Source organism: Emiliania huxleyi (assembly GCF_000372725.1).
Source record: "Emiliania huxleyi CCMP1516 chromosome Unknown EMIHUscaffold_170, whole genome shotgun sequence".
In the NCBI taxonomy this organism is placed as follows: Eukaryota; Haptophyta; order Isochrysidales; family Noelaerhabdaceae; genus Emiliania; species Emiliania huxleyi.
Window position 1 is genome coordinate 65257 of NW_005200880.1, and position 15036 is coordinate 80292.

The 15036-nt window shown below is 64.7% G+C and overlaps 3 protein-coding genes across 3 annotated transcripts in view; 2 read left to right on the plus strand and 1 right to left on the minus strand.

Moving 5' to 3' along the window:
• Positions 1–4188: 4188 nt before the first annotated feature.
• Positions 4189–6505, plus strand: EMIHUDRAFT_468055 (hypothetical protein; the record flags this gene model as incomplete). The annotated part of the gene is made up of 4 exons (XM_005784285.1): positions 4189–5270; positions 5387–5560; positions 5681–5784; positions 6412–6505. Exons 1-4 carry the CDS (start codon positions 4245–4247, stop codon positions 6503–6505), a joined length of 1398 nt encoding a protein of 465 aa, XP_005784342.1. The 5' UTR covers positions 4189–4244.
• Positions 6506–8618: 2113 nt separating this feature from the next.
• On the plus strand, positions 8619–9985 carry EMIHUDRAFT_442034 (hypothetical protein). The gene has a single exon (XM_005784286.1). It carries the CDS (start codon positions 8653–8655, stop codon positions 9835–9837), a length of 1185 nt encoding a protein of 394 aa, XP_005784343.1. The 5' UTR covers positions 8619–8652; the 3' UTR covers positions 9838–9985.
• Positions 9986–13390: 3405 nt separating this feature from the next.
• Positions 13391–15036, minus strand: part of EMIHUDRAFT_456149 (hypothetical protein) — a 7656-nt gene continuing 6010 nt past the window's right edge. The window contains exons 18-23 of the mRNA XM_005784287.1: positions 14634–14852; positions 14491–14559; positions 14247–14416; positions 14029–14167; positions 13815–13962; positions 13391–13743 (exon numbers count right to left, since the gene is read on the minus strand). Of these exons, the coding sequence (XP_005784344.1) occupies positions 13413–13743; positions 13815–13962; positions 14029–14167; positions 14247–14416; positions 14491–14559; positions 14634–14852 (1076 nt within the window). The 3' untranslated portion in view covers positions 13391–13412. The remainder of the gene's footprint in view (positions 13744–13814; positions 13963–14028; positions 14168–14246; positions 14417–14490; positions 14560–14633; positions 14853–15036) is intronic.

A 15036-nucleotide genomic window follows, 5' to 3' on the forward strand; every position in this document is an offset into this window, starting at 1 on the left:
TTTAATGTGTTTTAGGTTAGGTTAGGTAGAAAGGTGAAGAACAGTCAGGCTCGGACTGGACACACCAACGCGGTGGACGCGAGACAGAAGGACGACGACACGCTGCGAGCGACACACAGAGCTGACAGGACACACAAACTCACGAGACACTCAGCCAGCTGAGAGATGGGCTCAGGTAGGAGGCTCCACGCCACCATCCATGGAATAGGGCTCAGGTAGGAGACGCGGGGGCTCGGACCGCCTTGCTGCCTCGGCGCTGCCTTGGCCTCAGACCTATTCGGTCCCCGCCTCTCCCGACGACGCCTCTCCTGACGATGCCTCTCCCGGAGCCATGCAAAACGTTTCGAAAGGGTACGTCGGGTTCCATTCAAAGATGTTCAAGTCGTCATCTTTGCCAAAGGTCACGCCTCAGCCAGCGCAGGCCTCCCCGAATTACACGTGCGATCGCCGCGCGCACACGACAGTCGACACGCGACGGACATAGGAGACCGCTCACGACCACGTGAGGGCGTGGCATCCGACTATATAGTGCACAGCGCCTTTGCGACCGAGTTCGCCTTCTCGCGCTTTAACGCGGCGAAGGGCGGCCCCGCGTCGGCATTGGGCGCAAAACTAACCGATGTGGTCGAGGCGTCGTCCATCGACCGCGTCGCCGACGCTGCCACCGAAGCGGACCGCCGCCGACTCTCCGAGGCGCCCTGCCCGCCTCCATCCGGCCCGCCCCCGGCACCAGCGCAAGCCTGTTGTGATCCCTGGCCGGCTGGGACTCGAAGTGAAGCCCTCTCGGCGCGCACATCCGATGTGGGTGCTGGATTTCTCGAGATTGGCAACACGTACATTGGAGGTTGCGGTACATGGGGAGCAGGCGCGAGTCAGAAAAGGCTGACTGTTTGCGAAGCAGCTGCGCACTGCAAGACCCTGGACGGGTGCTTTGGCTTCGACTACTACCCAAATCTGAACGATGGCCAGGGCGAGGCGTACTACTGCAAAAATGTTCAGAACACATTTCAAGGCGGCCGCAGCGGCCAACTGCAATCGTCTCACTACTACAAGCTCGCCGGCAAGGTCGACTGCGCATAGACCATCGACAGATACAGCCGGGTTCCGATTCGTTTCCTCTTTCTACATACATAGATAGATTATAATAGACTGTCGACCTAAGTAAGTACTGACTCGGGTTCTTGACGCATGGGTCTCACTCCCGCGAAAGCCGAAACCCTCGAGCGGAACGGCTCCGCCGGGGCAGTCGGAAAAGGGGCGCTTCCCCGCGCACTGACGGTCGGCCGTCAGAAAACACGCCTGCGTGGACCGCGTCACACACCCATCCTCGCTACCCAACGCGGCGAAATGTCCGGGAAAACCGCGGATCACATAGGTGACCCGCCCACTCGAGTGTGGCGCCCGGATGCTAGTGCTTGAGAAGACACCAACAACGCGGCACGGCCCGTTTTGGCTGTCCGCGGAGATACCTTGAGCACTTGAGCACCGGATAGGGTCGATTTCGCATGGTACGGGACCCCTCCGATCGTCTCGCCCTCCCTCACTGGTGTGTTCATTGGGGGGGGTCATAACAAACACGGTACAGGATCGAGGTGCACGCTGCCGAAGCAGTGTCGTCCCCCCTCTCCCCGACGGCGATGGCGGTGTGACCGATCGAGCTACAAAAGGAGCTTGTTCGGCATGATCGGGGTGAGCCGAGCAGTTCCTCACTTCCTCAATGGGTGAGCTTCAGATCTCAGGCAAACCTTCCCCCTCACCTTCGGCTCACGTGGATTCGAACCACCGCCGGGAGATGGAAGCTTCCTGCTTCCATCTTGAGAGACAGCGCCGCCTTTCACCTGTATCAGAGCATCGGGGGTCGTGTGGTGCTGTGTGTGCTTCCGTTGTGTGGAGGAGGAGGCAGAAAGGGAGAAAGGGGGGGGGGGTTCTTGGCCGGGCGGTAGAATTTTCATAGCAACTTGTGGACGTACGACACGTGTGCATTGCCAGACTCACTCAGCCCTCCCTTCCCTTCAGCCTTTTGAATCGCCGCCCCCCTTTGCTGTGCACACCCCGCTTCTTCCCCCCCGCGGAGGCACCGCCGGCCGCCCCCCCCCGATCCCCCATCTCCCCAGACACGCCCCCCTCCTCCCCACCCTCCACCCCCACCGCCTCCTCCTCAGTCGGATCCCTCCCCCTCTTCCTCCCCCGCTCCCCAGATACCTTAGTTGTAGACTGCTGACTGGCGCATCGGTCCAGTGCTTATACCCATTGTCATTTTACCTAAAAATTCCTAGATAGATCCCGGCTGACCTGGGGTGCCGGCCGAAGCTAAGAAACCACGGCGTGGGGTGGGTGGGGACTGGGGTGGGTGGAAAGGCTTAGAAACGGCCCGGCGTGCCGCGGGATCCTGTTTTCTTAATGCCCGCAACAGACTGTAGAGTACGTGTACGTGTGCGGTGTGTGGTTTTGGGCCGCCGCTTTTATTCTCTTGAGACCTCGAGAGTGTGGCCACCGCAGGTCGAGGGCCCAAGAGTTGGGCCGGGCAATCGGCGCCGTCTCGGCGAGGTGCAGGACCTGACCTAGAGGGCCGGCGTGCTCTTGATCTCCAGCACCGCGGGCGCTCGCGGCCGCGAGGCGCGAGCGCGGTAGCGCAGGGCGTAGAGGACGCCGCTCGCGATGCAGCAGACGGCGGCGCAGCAAATGGCCACCACGAGGCCCACCGTGAGCGGGAGGGAGGTGGAGCAGCCCGGCTCTGCGTCCGCTGCTGGCGGCTCGTACGAGCGGAGGCACGCCGCCGCGCCTGCGCACAGTCAAGGTAAGGGCGAGGTGAGGTGATGTAAGGGAACCTTCTCCACACACAAAAAGAGGTGGTGGCATGGGGCGGCGCAAGGGCCGCGGCGAGGTGAAGGCGCGGGGCTGGTGAGGGAAGAGGCAGCGTGGCTGGCCACCGCCTGCGAATCGCTCGGCGTTGGCCTGGACGCGCGCTCTGAGCTCGGGGAGGGGGAGCGACAGCAGCGGCGCCGTCGATTGCAGCGGGCGGCCGAGGGACGGCTGCGTGTCGCGGAGAAGGTCATCGGACGACGGGGCGAAGCTGGGGTACACCAGGCTCACCTCGACCTCGCTCTTGCCGGCGGGGCGCGAGAAGCGGAGCGCCGAGCCGGGGGGCGTCGGCATGTACTCGCCCCGAGGCCCGCTCGCGTAGGGCGGCGCAAGCCAGGCGTCAATGCCGAGCAGCCCGGCGAGTCCGTTCAAGTTGCCGTCGTGGCCGAGATAGGCAACGAGCCGTGCCCTCCCGCCCTCCTCGCCCAGCCGGCGGAGCAGGTCCGCGGCGAGCCACGCATTGTCGGTCGCTTTGTTCGAGTTGAAGTCCTTGACCGCGCGCGCGTAGTGCTGCCACTGCAGCGCCGCGTACATCTCGCGGACAGTCGGCCCTGCACCGAGGAGCGGGTAGCGGACGCGTGAGGCCCACGCGTAGAAGAGCTGCTGCCCAAGCCGCTTGTAGGCATTCACGCCGCCCGCCAGGTGCCATTCCGAGGAGTAATACTTGTCTCCCTCGGAAGCCGCGATGCCGTCGGCCATCACGGCCGGGGCAGGAAGGCCTGCGAGCGAGCCGGCGGCACCGACGCCCAAAGAGCGCTCGAGCGCGTCAATGCTCTCTGCAGGTGGCTGCGGGATCGAGGCGAGCCGTGCGCCGGCCTCGGCCGCCACCTCTGCCGTCGCGGGCATGGAGCAGCGCGGCGCTCCCCACTCTGGGTCGAGTGTGGAGAAGAGCTCGGGACGGTACGAGGCTTGCGAGGAGACGAGGCCCTCTGAAGAGAGGCCACGAGCGAGAGCGAGCGACGAGTCCACATCGCGCATCGAGGCGTCGGCGACGAGGCTAACAATAGCGTCGGGATCCACGAGCCTAGCGAGCCAGCGGCCAGTGTCCTCGATGGCCGACATTCCGCCCTCAGTGCACCAGTAGGATGGCACGCCCCACTCGGGGAGCGGCACCGACGAAAAGTTCCGCGCGTCGTCGAGCTCCGGTCGGGACGGGTCGGCATTGTGGATGCGTGGCGGTGTCGAGCGGAGGCAGTGGCGGAAGACGAAGAGCTCGGTTGCCATTTTTTCACCGCACCCCAGCTGATATAGGCCGTCGGCCCGCTTCAAGCGCGGATTTTTTCTTTTTTATTCTTTCCCTCCAACCAGCTCCAACTCCGTCGGCTGCAGCCGGCCTGCTCCTCACATTTTGGCCTGCTCGTAGGGCACCACAACCGTCTCTCATGGCTGCTGTCACCTGCACATCTACTCCTCCTCCTGCCGAGTACGACGACGCTTGCACTGAACCACGCGTGATAATCAGCGAGGTTGCGGCCAGCGGTGCAGATGGAGAGCCGTGTCATGACGACTGGGTCGAGCTATTCAATCCGCACCCGACCCGTTCTGCGCCTCTGCTTGGCCTCGTGCTGTCTGACGATCACGGCTTCGACCGCAGCGACCGGCTCGCCCTCGGCGCTTCTGGGTGCCCAACTTCGCTCGCAAACAGATCGTACCTCCTCCTGTGCAGGGCGGACTCGCCCTGCGGCTTCGCCTTTGGTATTGGTCGGCACGACGTAGTCCTCCTCTTCAACGCCAGCGGCAGCCCGCTCGACGAGACGGCGGGGTGCTGCGCGAACAGCGCGCAGCGCAGCTTCGGCCGCAGCCCTGGCGGCGCATGGACTGAGCTCGACGTCCGCACCCCGGGCGCTCCAAACACCGGCGTGGCGCACGCACCCCCACCAGCACCGCCGACGGCGCCACTGGCGGGCTCCGCGCTCGGTCTCGGCGACCTGCGGCATGTTGCGACGCTCGTCGTGCCTCCCCCGCGGCCGGGCGCCGCGGCCGTCGTCGACCTGTCCGGAGTTGCAGTGGCGGCGTGGGAGGACCTCTCGTCGGGCGGCTGGCGGGCCACCTTGCAGACGGTCGTGAACAGCGAGCCGGCGGTAATCGAAGTTGAGGTCGAGGCGACCTCCGCGGCCTCGCCTCCCGTGCTGCGGCGGCGCCGAACCTTCCTCCTCGAAGGCTTCGAGGACACCGAGGGCATCGCCCTCCTCCCTTCCGGTCAAGTTGCGATCGCGCAGGAGCGGCGGATGGCGGTGAGCGTCCTCCTACTCCCGCCCGCCAGCAGCTCCGAGGGAGACACGGCGAGCCACCTCGAGACCCGGCTGGGACTGGGCGCGGCCAACACTTTCGACACAAGGCTGCCCGCCGAGAGGAACAAGGGGCTTGAGGGCGTCGCGTACGACCCCGAGCAGGGCCTGCTCTACGCCGTGCAGGAGAGCGATCAGTAGTATCATCCACTTACCCGCCGCACCGTCGCACACCCGTCGCAGCCCGAGGAAATCTCCGGCTGCGAGACCTCAGTCGCCCCACCCGAGATCCGCAGGAGAAGTCGCCCATCCGCGTCGTCGCGCTCAACCTCACCACCGGAGCGGTCGCCGACCTCTTCGACGCACCGTCTGTGCTCGGCAGGCACGTGAGCGACCTGGCGGGCGCGTGGTTCGCGCCGCGGCAGCGCGTCCTCCTCCTTCTCTCCCAAGAGTCTCGCCTCCTCGTCGAGGTCACCCTCGACGGCCAGGCGCCGGGCCTGCCGTCCTTGGCCCGCCGGGTCCTGCTGAGAGGTATTGGATCCTGCGCGCGCCACCCAACGAGCGTGCCTTGCCCGCGCGCCTGCCCCCAGGTGCGCGCCGTCCAGCGCATCAGCGGCACGCAGCCGGAGGGCGTCGCGCTCTCGCCCGACCTGTCGACCCTCTTCCTCGCGTCAGAGCCAAACGAGCTGCTCGTGTACCGCCGGCCTCCCTCGCCGCTCTCGCCGCCGCCGCCGTCGCTCATAGTAGAAGGAGGCGTCATCGCCGCCGTGGGGGTGCTGGGGCTCTTTGCCTTGCTCTGCATCGCATGCCTCGCTTGCAAGCTTCGCCACCACCCGAGGCCTGTTCGGCAGCTCCAGGCGAAGGAGCTGTTGGAGATGCACGAGGTGGCTTCCGCCGGAGCTCTTACACCCTCACCGGACAGGAGCCCGAAGAGTGACAGATCGGTCACGTAAGGGAAGAGATGACCCCCATGAAGTACAGCGATCGCCGTCTCGCTGGCCTCTCCGCAGGCCCCCCCGACCGCGTCGAACTCATCGGCGCGGGCTCTCTCGGCTACGGGACCGGCCCCAGCTTCGGCTGAGGGCTAACAAGCTGCCGAGCCCAAATCACTGTGTGGCAGTCGTGATTTCTTGGTGGTCTTCAAAAATCTCTCTCTCGTAAGGGGAGCAAAAAGGGGGAGCAAAAAGTCACAGCCCATAAATCTCGTCTGATCTCCGCCGTCGGCTGCGGACTGTTCCTGTTCCGCATGTGCGCGCGCTTGCCGTCCTTACACCCCGCCCTCGCCAACCCGTCCCACGCCTCCGGTGTTTTGGGTGCGCAGGTACAGCGCGGAGAAGAAGGGCACGCCAATCTTCAAGGCTGTCGGCGCATCGGGCCAGACCGCCGGCGTCGAGGCGCGCTCTAGCTACGCGTAAGGGGCGCCCGCGAGCCGCTTCCAAGATGCGGAAGATGCGAGCCGCGAGCCGCGATTCGCATGGGGCGGACAGGCGCCACTACTGTGGTGGAGGGGAGAAGTTGAAGGGGCCCGGGGGGGGGAGGCGCAGCAGGCACAGGGGGGGGTAGGTGGCACCCATACGTGGCTCGCGCAGAGCTCGGCGTGTGTGCCAGCGGGGATTGTGCTTGAGCATGTGTGAAGTGTGAGTGCGTGCCTGCGGTGTCTGTGGGTGAAACAGGCGTGTGTGAGGCCGTAAGAGCCCTGGTATGAGCCACAGTGGGCTTCATCACCCAAGATAAGGACGGTTTGGGACAGCTCAGGCTTGATACTGAGATGGGCCTGGGCCAGGAGAGCGGCAGGAGATGCGATGTGGTGAGCTGGGAAGCCGCTTTGTTGGCACCTGGACGTGTCCGCGATGAAGTGCCAAGAAGGTAGCGCCTTTTGCGGCTATTGCTCAAAACCTTGGGAGAGAAGGCCTACATGTTATGACTGCATCCATGCGTCTGGTGCATTTCACGGCTGTGGGTCGGTACATTTCACGGTCGGTGGCGCCGATAAATCTCTAAGCAGGGAGGAGGCGACCGACCAGGCACTTGCTTCGCGACTTCGCGACAAGGTCACACGCGGACGCTCCAGCCTCTCAGCTCACCACCTCGCCTTCCCTGTCGCTCTCACAGTCAAGCAGCGCTATTGCGTATTTGGTAAGCACGAGCCTGCACACCACCTTTTGACGTTGAATTGTTGAAAAGTTAGAAAAGAGCACAGTCGCCTTCAGTACGGCCTCGTGCCGAGCCGCGCCGCGCGCGAGCCTCGCCCTCGGCGCCAGATTCTAGAGAGCGCACGAAATCAGACACCCGGCGACCGCGGTGCGCAATCGCCAATCCATCCGCAAACACACACACACACACACACACACACACACACACAACGTGGCATTTGACGGAAGGTTTCTTTCTCTCGCCGGGGCAGTTCCTGCCAGCTAATGTCCAAGTGGTATCGCGCACATGCTGTGGCAGACGACGGCTTCAGACTGGCGCGGCGTTCGTTCAGCCAACGGCCGCGCGGTGCTCCTCCACAAACGAGGGCTCCCTCTTGAACCGCCGGGCCGCCTCAAATCCATGACCCATCTCGCTCCGCCACTCGGCGCGGTGCATCGCCTCCTCGATCGCCTCCGCCAGCGCGTGCGCTAGGGTGCTCGTCTGCACCCCAAAGCGTGCCGTGAGACGACAGCCACCCGCCGCAAGTCCCTGCCACGAGACAACCGCCTATTCGCGGCCAGAGCTGAGCAGGAAAGGATGCGATAGTCGCGGCCCGCATCGAGACCGCCGCCTCCGCTGCCGCCTTGAGCGCGAAACTCGCGTCAGGCATCTCTGCACCGCGTGCCCCGGCGCCTAGGCGATAGGGAGAAGGGCACACATATGCCGCCCCCTCGAAGATGGGGAAGCGCGTGTTGGGCCCGCGGGAGCGCGACGCTGCAAAATGCGCACCCAAGAGTGGCACAGCGACGGACACCAAGCCGTGGCGCTGAGCCGCGTCAAAGGCGGAGCGGTACGTCGCTGTCGCGAGTTCGGCCCAAGCGTCCCCCTCAAGCTCTCCAGGGCGGTACCTAGGTAGAAGGGCACGACCTGTTCACAGGCAAGAGGGTGCCAAAGAACGACCCTAGGAGCACACGGTGGCAGAAGGCGCGCCGCGTGCACGATTGTGCCGTACATCTCGCGCAGCTCCCCGTGGCTGCTCGCAGCGGTGGCGGGAAGGGGCGTGAGGAGGTGGCGTCAGGATTGGAGGTTCGAGGAGGAGCGAGGAGGGGATCTGGCGGTGGCGACGCGGCCGGCGGTGGGGCACGATGCGTGGACGGTGAGCAAACGGGCGGCGGTGTCTAACAGCGTACTTACTACATACGTGAAACAGCGCCCGCGATCGAGTTTGTTTTTTGCGATCGACGCGCACGGACGGGCGGGGGAGAAGCGGAGAGGCTACCTACCTTACCTTACCTTACTTACCCTTACCTTACCCGCCCGTCTTTAGGCCACATCAAACCTAAATGCTAAAATGTCCACAAGCAAGGGGCCACTTGTAGTGAGCGTCGAGCTGGTGGGGTAAGTAACGCACACCGCCTGCCATCTAGGCATGTCGCGCATCAGCGTCCGTGAGCAAGCCGACGGCAAGCTGATCGGATGGCAACCGTCGACGGATCCGGCTCACCGCGGCCTGCAGAAGCCTCCACCACGGCGCGTCGCCTCGCTCAACACCGACGGCTCATGGCAGCTCCCGAGCGTTCCCGCACCAGAGTTTCTCTCCAGAGTGCTCACCGTGCCGCTGGAGAACCCTTCCATCGAGGGAATCACGACGCTGGCCAACAACTTTACCCACCTCGCGACTCTGTCCGCCAACTTTTTGTCGTTTGCTGTCTCTGGAGCCTTTTGCGACCGCGCCGCGGTGGGAACGGCGCTCGAGATCACGCTCGAAGTCGCAGCAGTGAAGAACTGCTGCAATCTGGGCGTATTCGCGGTTCAGACAGCACAGCGCCTCGGCTTCTCTCTCTCGGACATCAAGTCCAAGGAGGTGGTGCTGGACTCGGCTCCCGCCAAACCCGACATGCCGCTCGCGCGCCAGTTCATCGGCGTCTCCGACATGCCGGCCGCTGTGTCGGAGCTATTCAATTCGCACTGCCTCGTTCACGTGGGCATCCTCTCCGGCGGCCGCGTCTGGAACACCTTGAATTCACACCTGGCAGAATATGCCGCGATCCGCGGCTTCGATCAGACGCGCGACCTGCAACACGCCTCGCTCACGCACATGCTGGCACGCATGCTGTGGCGCCTGCTGGACCGCGAGGATGACCGCAGGCCGGTGTACCAGGCCCTGTCTCGGGTATTGAGCTCGAAGATGTCGCCCATCGACGCGGCATGCGTCGGCGCCCAGGCAGGGGCCGACGAGATGCTGACGATCACGGCGAACAAAGGCAGCCACTATGTGCAGGGCCTGTCGAGTATGGGCGTCCCTCTCGAGCAGGCGCCGAACGAGTCGGAGGTGACCATACCCCACCGAGCGTTCAGCCGGGTTGTTCGCCTCAAGCATGCCGAGCGCGACGTCCTCATTATCGTCACCACCCTGGAGCCTTTCTTTGGAGATGGCGGCTTCCAGATCCAGCCGTCGGTGTCAGACGAGGAGGCGCTGCTGGCCATGCTCGACAGCGATGCGGCTGCCGAGGCCCTCTCGGGCGGGGACGAGACCTTCGTCTCGGAGGTGCTCGCCGCTATGGAGAGCATGGAGGTCGGCGACATTCGCCTCGGAGACTCTTGCGACTTGTGACAATGCGTCGGTGATGTCATTCTGCTCCTCCCCCCTTGTCTTGTGTTCAGTCGGTCAGTGTCCGTGTTGTGGATTCGAGTCGAGGTGCATAGAGAGAGGAGCGTGTTGCCGTCTATTTGTGTGTTCGTGCTTGCTCCTGCTATAGATAGATGGAGGTGAAGAACAGTTGTGTGAGCTCAAGAGCAGTGATCCGAAATCAGTGTACGAAGGTCGTGTAGCTCGTACACGTCTCACGCTGTACCGTGTACGTCAGCACCCTGAAGGGCGCGACCGACTCTGGACACCAGGCGGAACATGGTGGGACGCTAGCGCTTGCTTCCATTCTGCGGAACGTCTTTGTGCGACCGCCTTCTGTTGTGAAGTTTTTTCGTGTGAATTTGTTGCTGATGCTTTCGTTTTGTGGGGCTCCTCTGTCGTCTAGCGTGTGGCGACGCGAGGGGGTCGCCCCCCCTTGCCCGGGGCCCCTGCCACCAGCACCACCTCGTGTGTGTGGAGAAGTGTTTACCTTACCTTACTCTACCTATACCTTACACGCTACCCACTCAACGTACGGCTTCGACGGCTCTCCTGAGGGGTGGCCCGTCTACCGTCTACCGGTAGACGGGGGTAGACGGGGGTACACAGTAGACCATTTGGTAGACGAGTCTACCGACGGCCCTGGAATAGCAGCCATCGCGCGCACATGCAAGACTGTCTCATCGCCGCCAGGCTCGCAGGTGTGTCGCAGGTCAGGTATATGAGTGCCCTGGCTACGGGACGGCGACCTTCGAGCTGAAGCACGAGAAGGCCGCGGGCGACCGCGAGCCGGTGCAGGCGGCGGAGCGCTCGTTCGTCGAGCGCACCGCGTCGCGGAAGGAGGAGCCGACGGAGGAGCAGAAGGATGCTCGGGACGCAGCTCGCAGGGCCAAAAAGGCCCGGCAGAAGGCGAACAAGGCGGAGAAGAAGGCTGCGGCGGCGGCTGCGAGCGAGGCCGAGCGTGCGGACTACCCGCACGCGCAGCTACGCGAGAACGTCGAGTTCGTGATGGAGGGCCTGGAGGCTGCGACGCAGGCGGCGCGCAACCCCACCGGGTCCAACATTCAGGTCGCCTACTCGCTGCCTCCCGAGGGGGGCAGCGGGTTCGGCGACCTGGTGTACGCCACGGTCCCTCTGGGCTCCGTGGCGACGAGTCGCCCGGGACTGGCTCGCCAACGAGCTCTACGAGCCGTCCCGGCGCGGCAAAATCGATGCGGCCTGCAGGGACCGAAAGGTCGCCGACCTGATCACGGCTGCCGGCGCCTCGGCGCCGGCCGACGCCGTGTTCGGCGGCGGGTTCGCGACGGGCGAGACGCCCCGCCCGACGACCTCCGCCTCCAAGGCGGACGAGGGAGACGGCGTCGGCGGCGATGGCGGGACCGGCATCGAGCACTTTGACCTTTTCGAGCCGGACCCCACCCCCATGGAGGATCTCTGAGGTCCTCCCCAGTCTCACCCACCTTACCTCTGCCCCCCCCTCCCCCCATCCCTCTGCCTCCCATAGGGCAGGATAGCAATAGCATATGCGCCTAGTGCGCACTGGGCCCACATAGATGTGACCCGCCCACTCGAAGTGCGGCGCCCGGATGCTAGTGCTTGAGAAGACACCACAAACGCGGCACGGCCCGTTTTGCTTTTGTCTGTCTGCGGAGATTCTGTCTTAGCACACACAGTGAGTCATTCGGAGTCATTCGATGGCCAGAGTACGATTGTGTGTGTGCGGGAGTTGGTTTGTCGGGAGGGAGGGGCAGGCTGCTTACCCACGTGCACCAAGCTGTGAACAACAGTTCCTTCAGCACCCCGAAATGATCGCCCTTCGGGCACCTTCCCACGCGCCTACGGGCACCCCAACACTCCCACACGCCGAGCCACGCGCTGCCGGCGCCCTGCATGACCCTCTCCACGCACACCGCGTGAAAACTGCACGTACGTCCCCGCGCGCACGCAAACACGCGCAGCGCCATTTCAGAGCTGTGCCATGTGCGTCTGCTCTGTGCTGGCACCCCATGGCCGTCCCGCGCCGCCCGCACCAGCCACGCGCCCCTCGCACCACCAGAGGCAGCCGCATATCCACTCACGCCGCGACGCGCGCGCCGCAGCACACCTCACCAGCACTACCTCGCCTTTTTGCGCCCTGTGCAGGCTCTGCACACTGCTTCTGGCATCTCACAAGCGGCTGTACCAGGACGCGCCGCGCGACGCAGATTCAGCACCACGCAAGGCACGCACGCACGCCCGCACCCGCGCGCGCGCGCACGCGCGCTCATCTGCTCAGTCTGCTGCACAGCCTGACAGCCTGCACACACATCATACAGCACCATGTGCACGCACTGCGCTCAACGATGCAGCCTGCACCCCGCAACAACAGCCTGCCCTCCGCCTCACCACGACGTCTCGCGCACACTCCGCCAGCAGCCCAGTCAGAGACACTGCAGCGCGCGCCTCTGCACGCCTGCAGTCTCTCTGAGACCTTCTCAATCCACCCCGCCGCCGCGCCTCCCCGGGCACACACCGCAGCAGTGAACATGTGAGTCGAAGAATTGGGCAACGACCGAGCCCGCGCCTGCTGCACGCAGCCCCGTATTCGACTGTTGGTAAGTGCACGCTGTTGCGCCTCTGTGTGTGTGCTCGCTTACTGCCAAAAAAGAAAAACATCATGGGGAGACAAACATTCCCCGTTTTTGGATTTTGCGAAAGAAAACTGACAGGAAAGAATTCTTACATTACAAGCCTCTCTCACAGCACAGGAAAGAAAAAACACCGCGGGGATTCAGAAAATAAAAGAAAAACAGCCTAACCCCAGTAGGGAGAACGCCGAGTGCCAGACCACCAGGGGGCAAGTGTGTGTAGCACCTTCGACCCCGAAATGAAGGTCGCCACGCAAAACCGGGCGCTAGGAGAGGTGAACTGAAGGCTGAGACAACGGAGGCCGAGCCTGAGTGGGCGCCCGCGCGCCCCCACACAGGCAAGCCTCTGTCCTTCGGCCCACTCCGGCGATCGTCCGTGGGCGACCGCGGACAACATGGGGCCTAATCAATTCCCTCAACACCCGACCCCCCTCTAGGGACAGCAGCGCGCTTCTCATCCCGGAGAGGGAAGGAGGGGGGGGGGGGGGGGAGATCAGAGAGCCAGAGCAGGGAGTACCCCCGACGGACGCGAGTCGGGGGGAAAGCGAGACGAGAGATTCAAGGCGAACTTCATCACCCGTCCAGGAGCCCCGCATTAGGTAGCGACCCCAGGTTCAGAGCTAGGCTTCCCGACAGGGCAGGGAACCCCCAGCGCGCAGGCGGGGCCCACGGTAGCCTCGTGCAGTACGCGATACCGAGAGCTGGGGGAGAGGCGCGCCACGCCAAGGGGGACAAGTGACGGGGGGGGGAGAGTAGTGTCTTTCGCAGGGTAAAACGCATTTTTGTTTTTACCCACGTGCACCGGGCCAGTGCTTGCACTTTGAATGCCGTGGGGCTCCTGCCCGTGAGCCGTGTCCGGGTGTGTGGAGACGCGAGGGTTGCCCCCCCTTGCCCCACCACTTTGTGTGTGTGGAGAAAGCTACCTTCCTTACCTTACCTCTCACCTCTCTGCATGCTGCAACCTGCACTAACCATCCTGTACGTATCATGATGTACACTTCGCCGTTTGATACGTGTGGGGGCGCGCCTCACACCATCGCGGTCGAGAGCCTCGACCCCGCCAGCGACGCGCGCTCCGACGGGGCGTCGAAGGACGCGGCCTTCGAGCGCTCTGGCAGCGACGCATGCGCTCGCTCGCCAGCAGCTTCGTCCGCGCCCACTGCGCGCGCCGACGCCGCAGAGCCCATCTGGGGCGTCATCTCTTGCTCGTGCAAGAGGCGGTGGTGAGCGACCATCACGAAGCCGCCCGCGCAGTAGCTGACGCCTATTTGACGGTGCCGAGACGCTTCGTGGTGCGTGCCGATACCGCGGCTCCGCCCGCGCAGGAGCGGCCGCCGACGGCGAGCGCCATCAGTGCCATGCCGGGCTCGAAGCCAGCGCTGAGCGAGAGCGTGGTGTGCGTGTGCGAGACGGTGGTCTCGGGGTAGAAGTCTGCAAAGTAGTGCGCCACCATCCAGTCGAGAGGGCCGACCACGTGCGCGAGCTTCGCCTAGGAGGTGTCTAGGAAGTGTCTGCCGGAAGAGAGTTGGAGGCGGCCCCCGTGCGCGAGCTTCGCCTCGACGACCGGCCCGATCTCGAACATGGACATCACGATGACAACCACGACGAGCTCGAAGGCGCTGTAGCAGTACGCGGTCTGCGCGACGAAGGCGAAGGCGTGCGACGTGTGCCGCTCCATCGGGACCCGCCTGCACGGGGGAGACTCGGCGAGGCTGAGCCGAGAGGGGTTCGGCCGAGAGGCGCCTGCCCGTCCCTCGGAGCACGCGCCAAATCCAGAGGCAGAGGGCGAGCCAGAGCAGCGGCATCGCGCCGCACATCAGCGCGAAGAGGCACATGTGGCTGGTGCCGACCGCCTCGCCGATCGCAATGGTCATCGAGTAGAGGGAGTACGCGTTCCGCCTCGTTCCGCCCGGCTGAGCCTCGAGGATCTCGGCCACCTGCTCACAGAGACGCAGGTGTGAAGAGACGCTGTTCCCCTCCCCGGTGGCGGGGCCTCGAGGACGGCGGCCACCGCTCCCTCGAAGGTGAGCTGGAAGGACTCGGACACATACGCGGCCAGAGTCAGCCCGATCGCGAGCACCTGCTCACACCTCGACCCCTCTCACACCCCTCTCCTCTTCTTCTTCGGCTCCTCACCCGCCAAACAGCGAGCACCAGCGACCAGGTGACCAGCGCCGCCGAACGGGACTGCAGCTCGAGCCGCCGAACGCCAGAGCCGCCGGGCGGCGCCGGCGCACCCGCCTTCGCGAGCAGGTCGTTCAGGCGCGCGCTCGCCTGGCGCGCCGCCGGCTCGAGGGAGTGCGCCGAGAGCGAGCGGCGGCGCGGGGGCGGCGTGGAGAGGGCTGGCGACATCGACCGTGCTTCCGCACCCTGATACGCGGGGTGGCGAGAGGGGCTCGAGAGGGCCGGAGAGGGCCCGGGAGGAGCCGAGAGGAGCCGAGAGGAGCCAGGAGGGCCCGGGAGGAGCCGAGAGGAGCCGAGAGGAGCCGAGAGGAGCCGAGAGGAGCCGAGAGGAGCCGAGAGGAGCCGAGAGGAGCAGAGAGGAGCCGAGAGGAGC

Bases quoted from the DNA above. Each gene is read 5' to 3' on its own strand.
- EMIHUDRAFT_442034 (XM_005784286.1), top strand. From the start codon at position 8,653: ATGTCGCGCATCAGCGTCCGTGAGCAAGCCGACGGCAAGCTGATCGGA.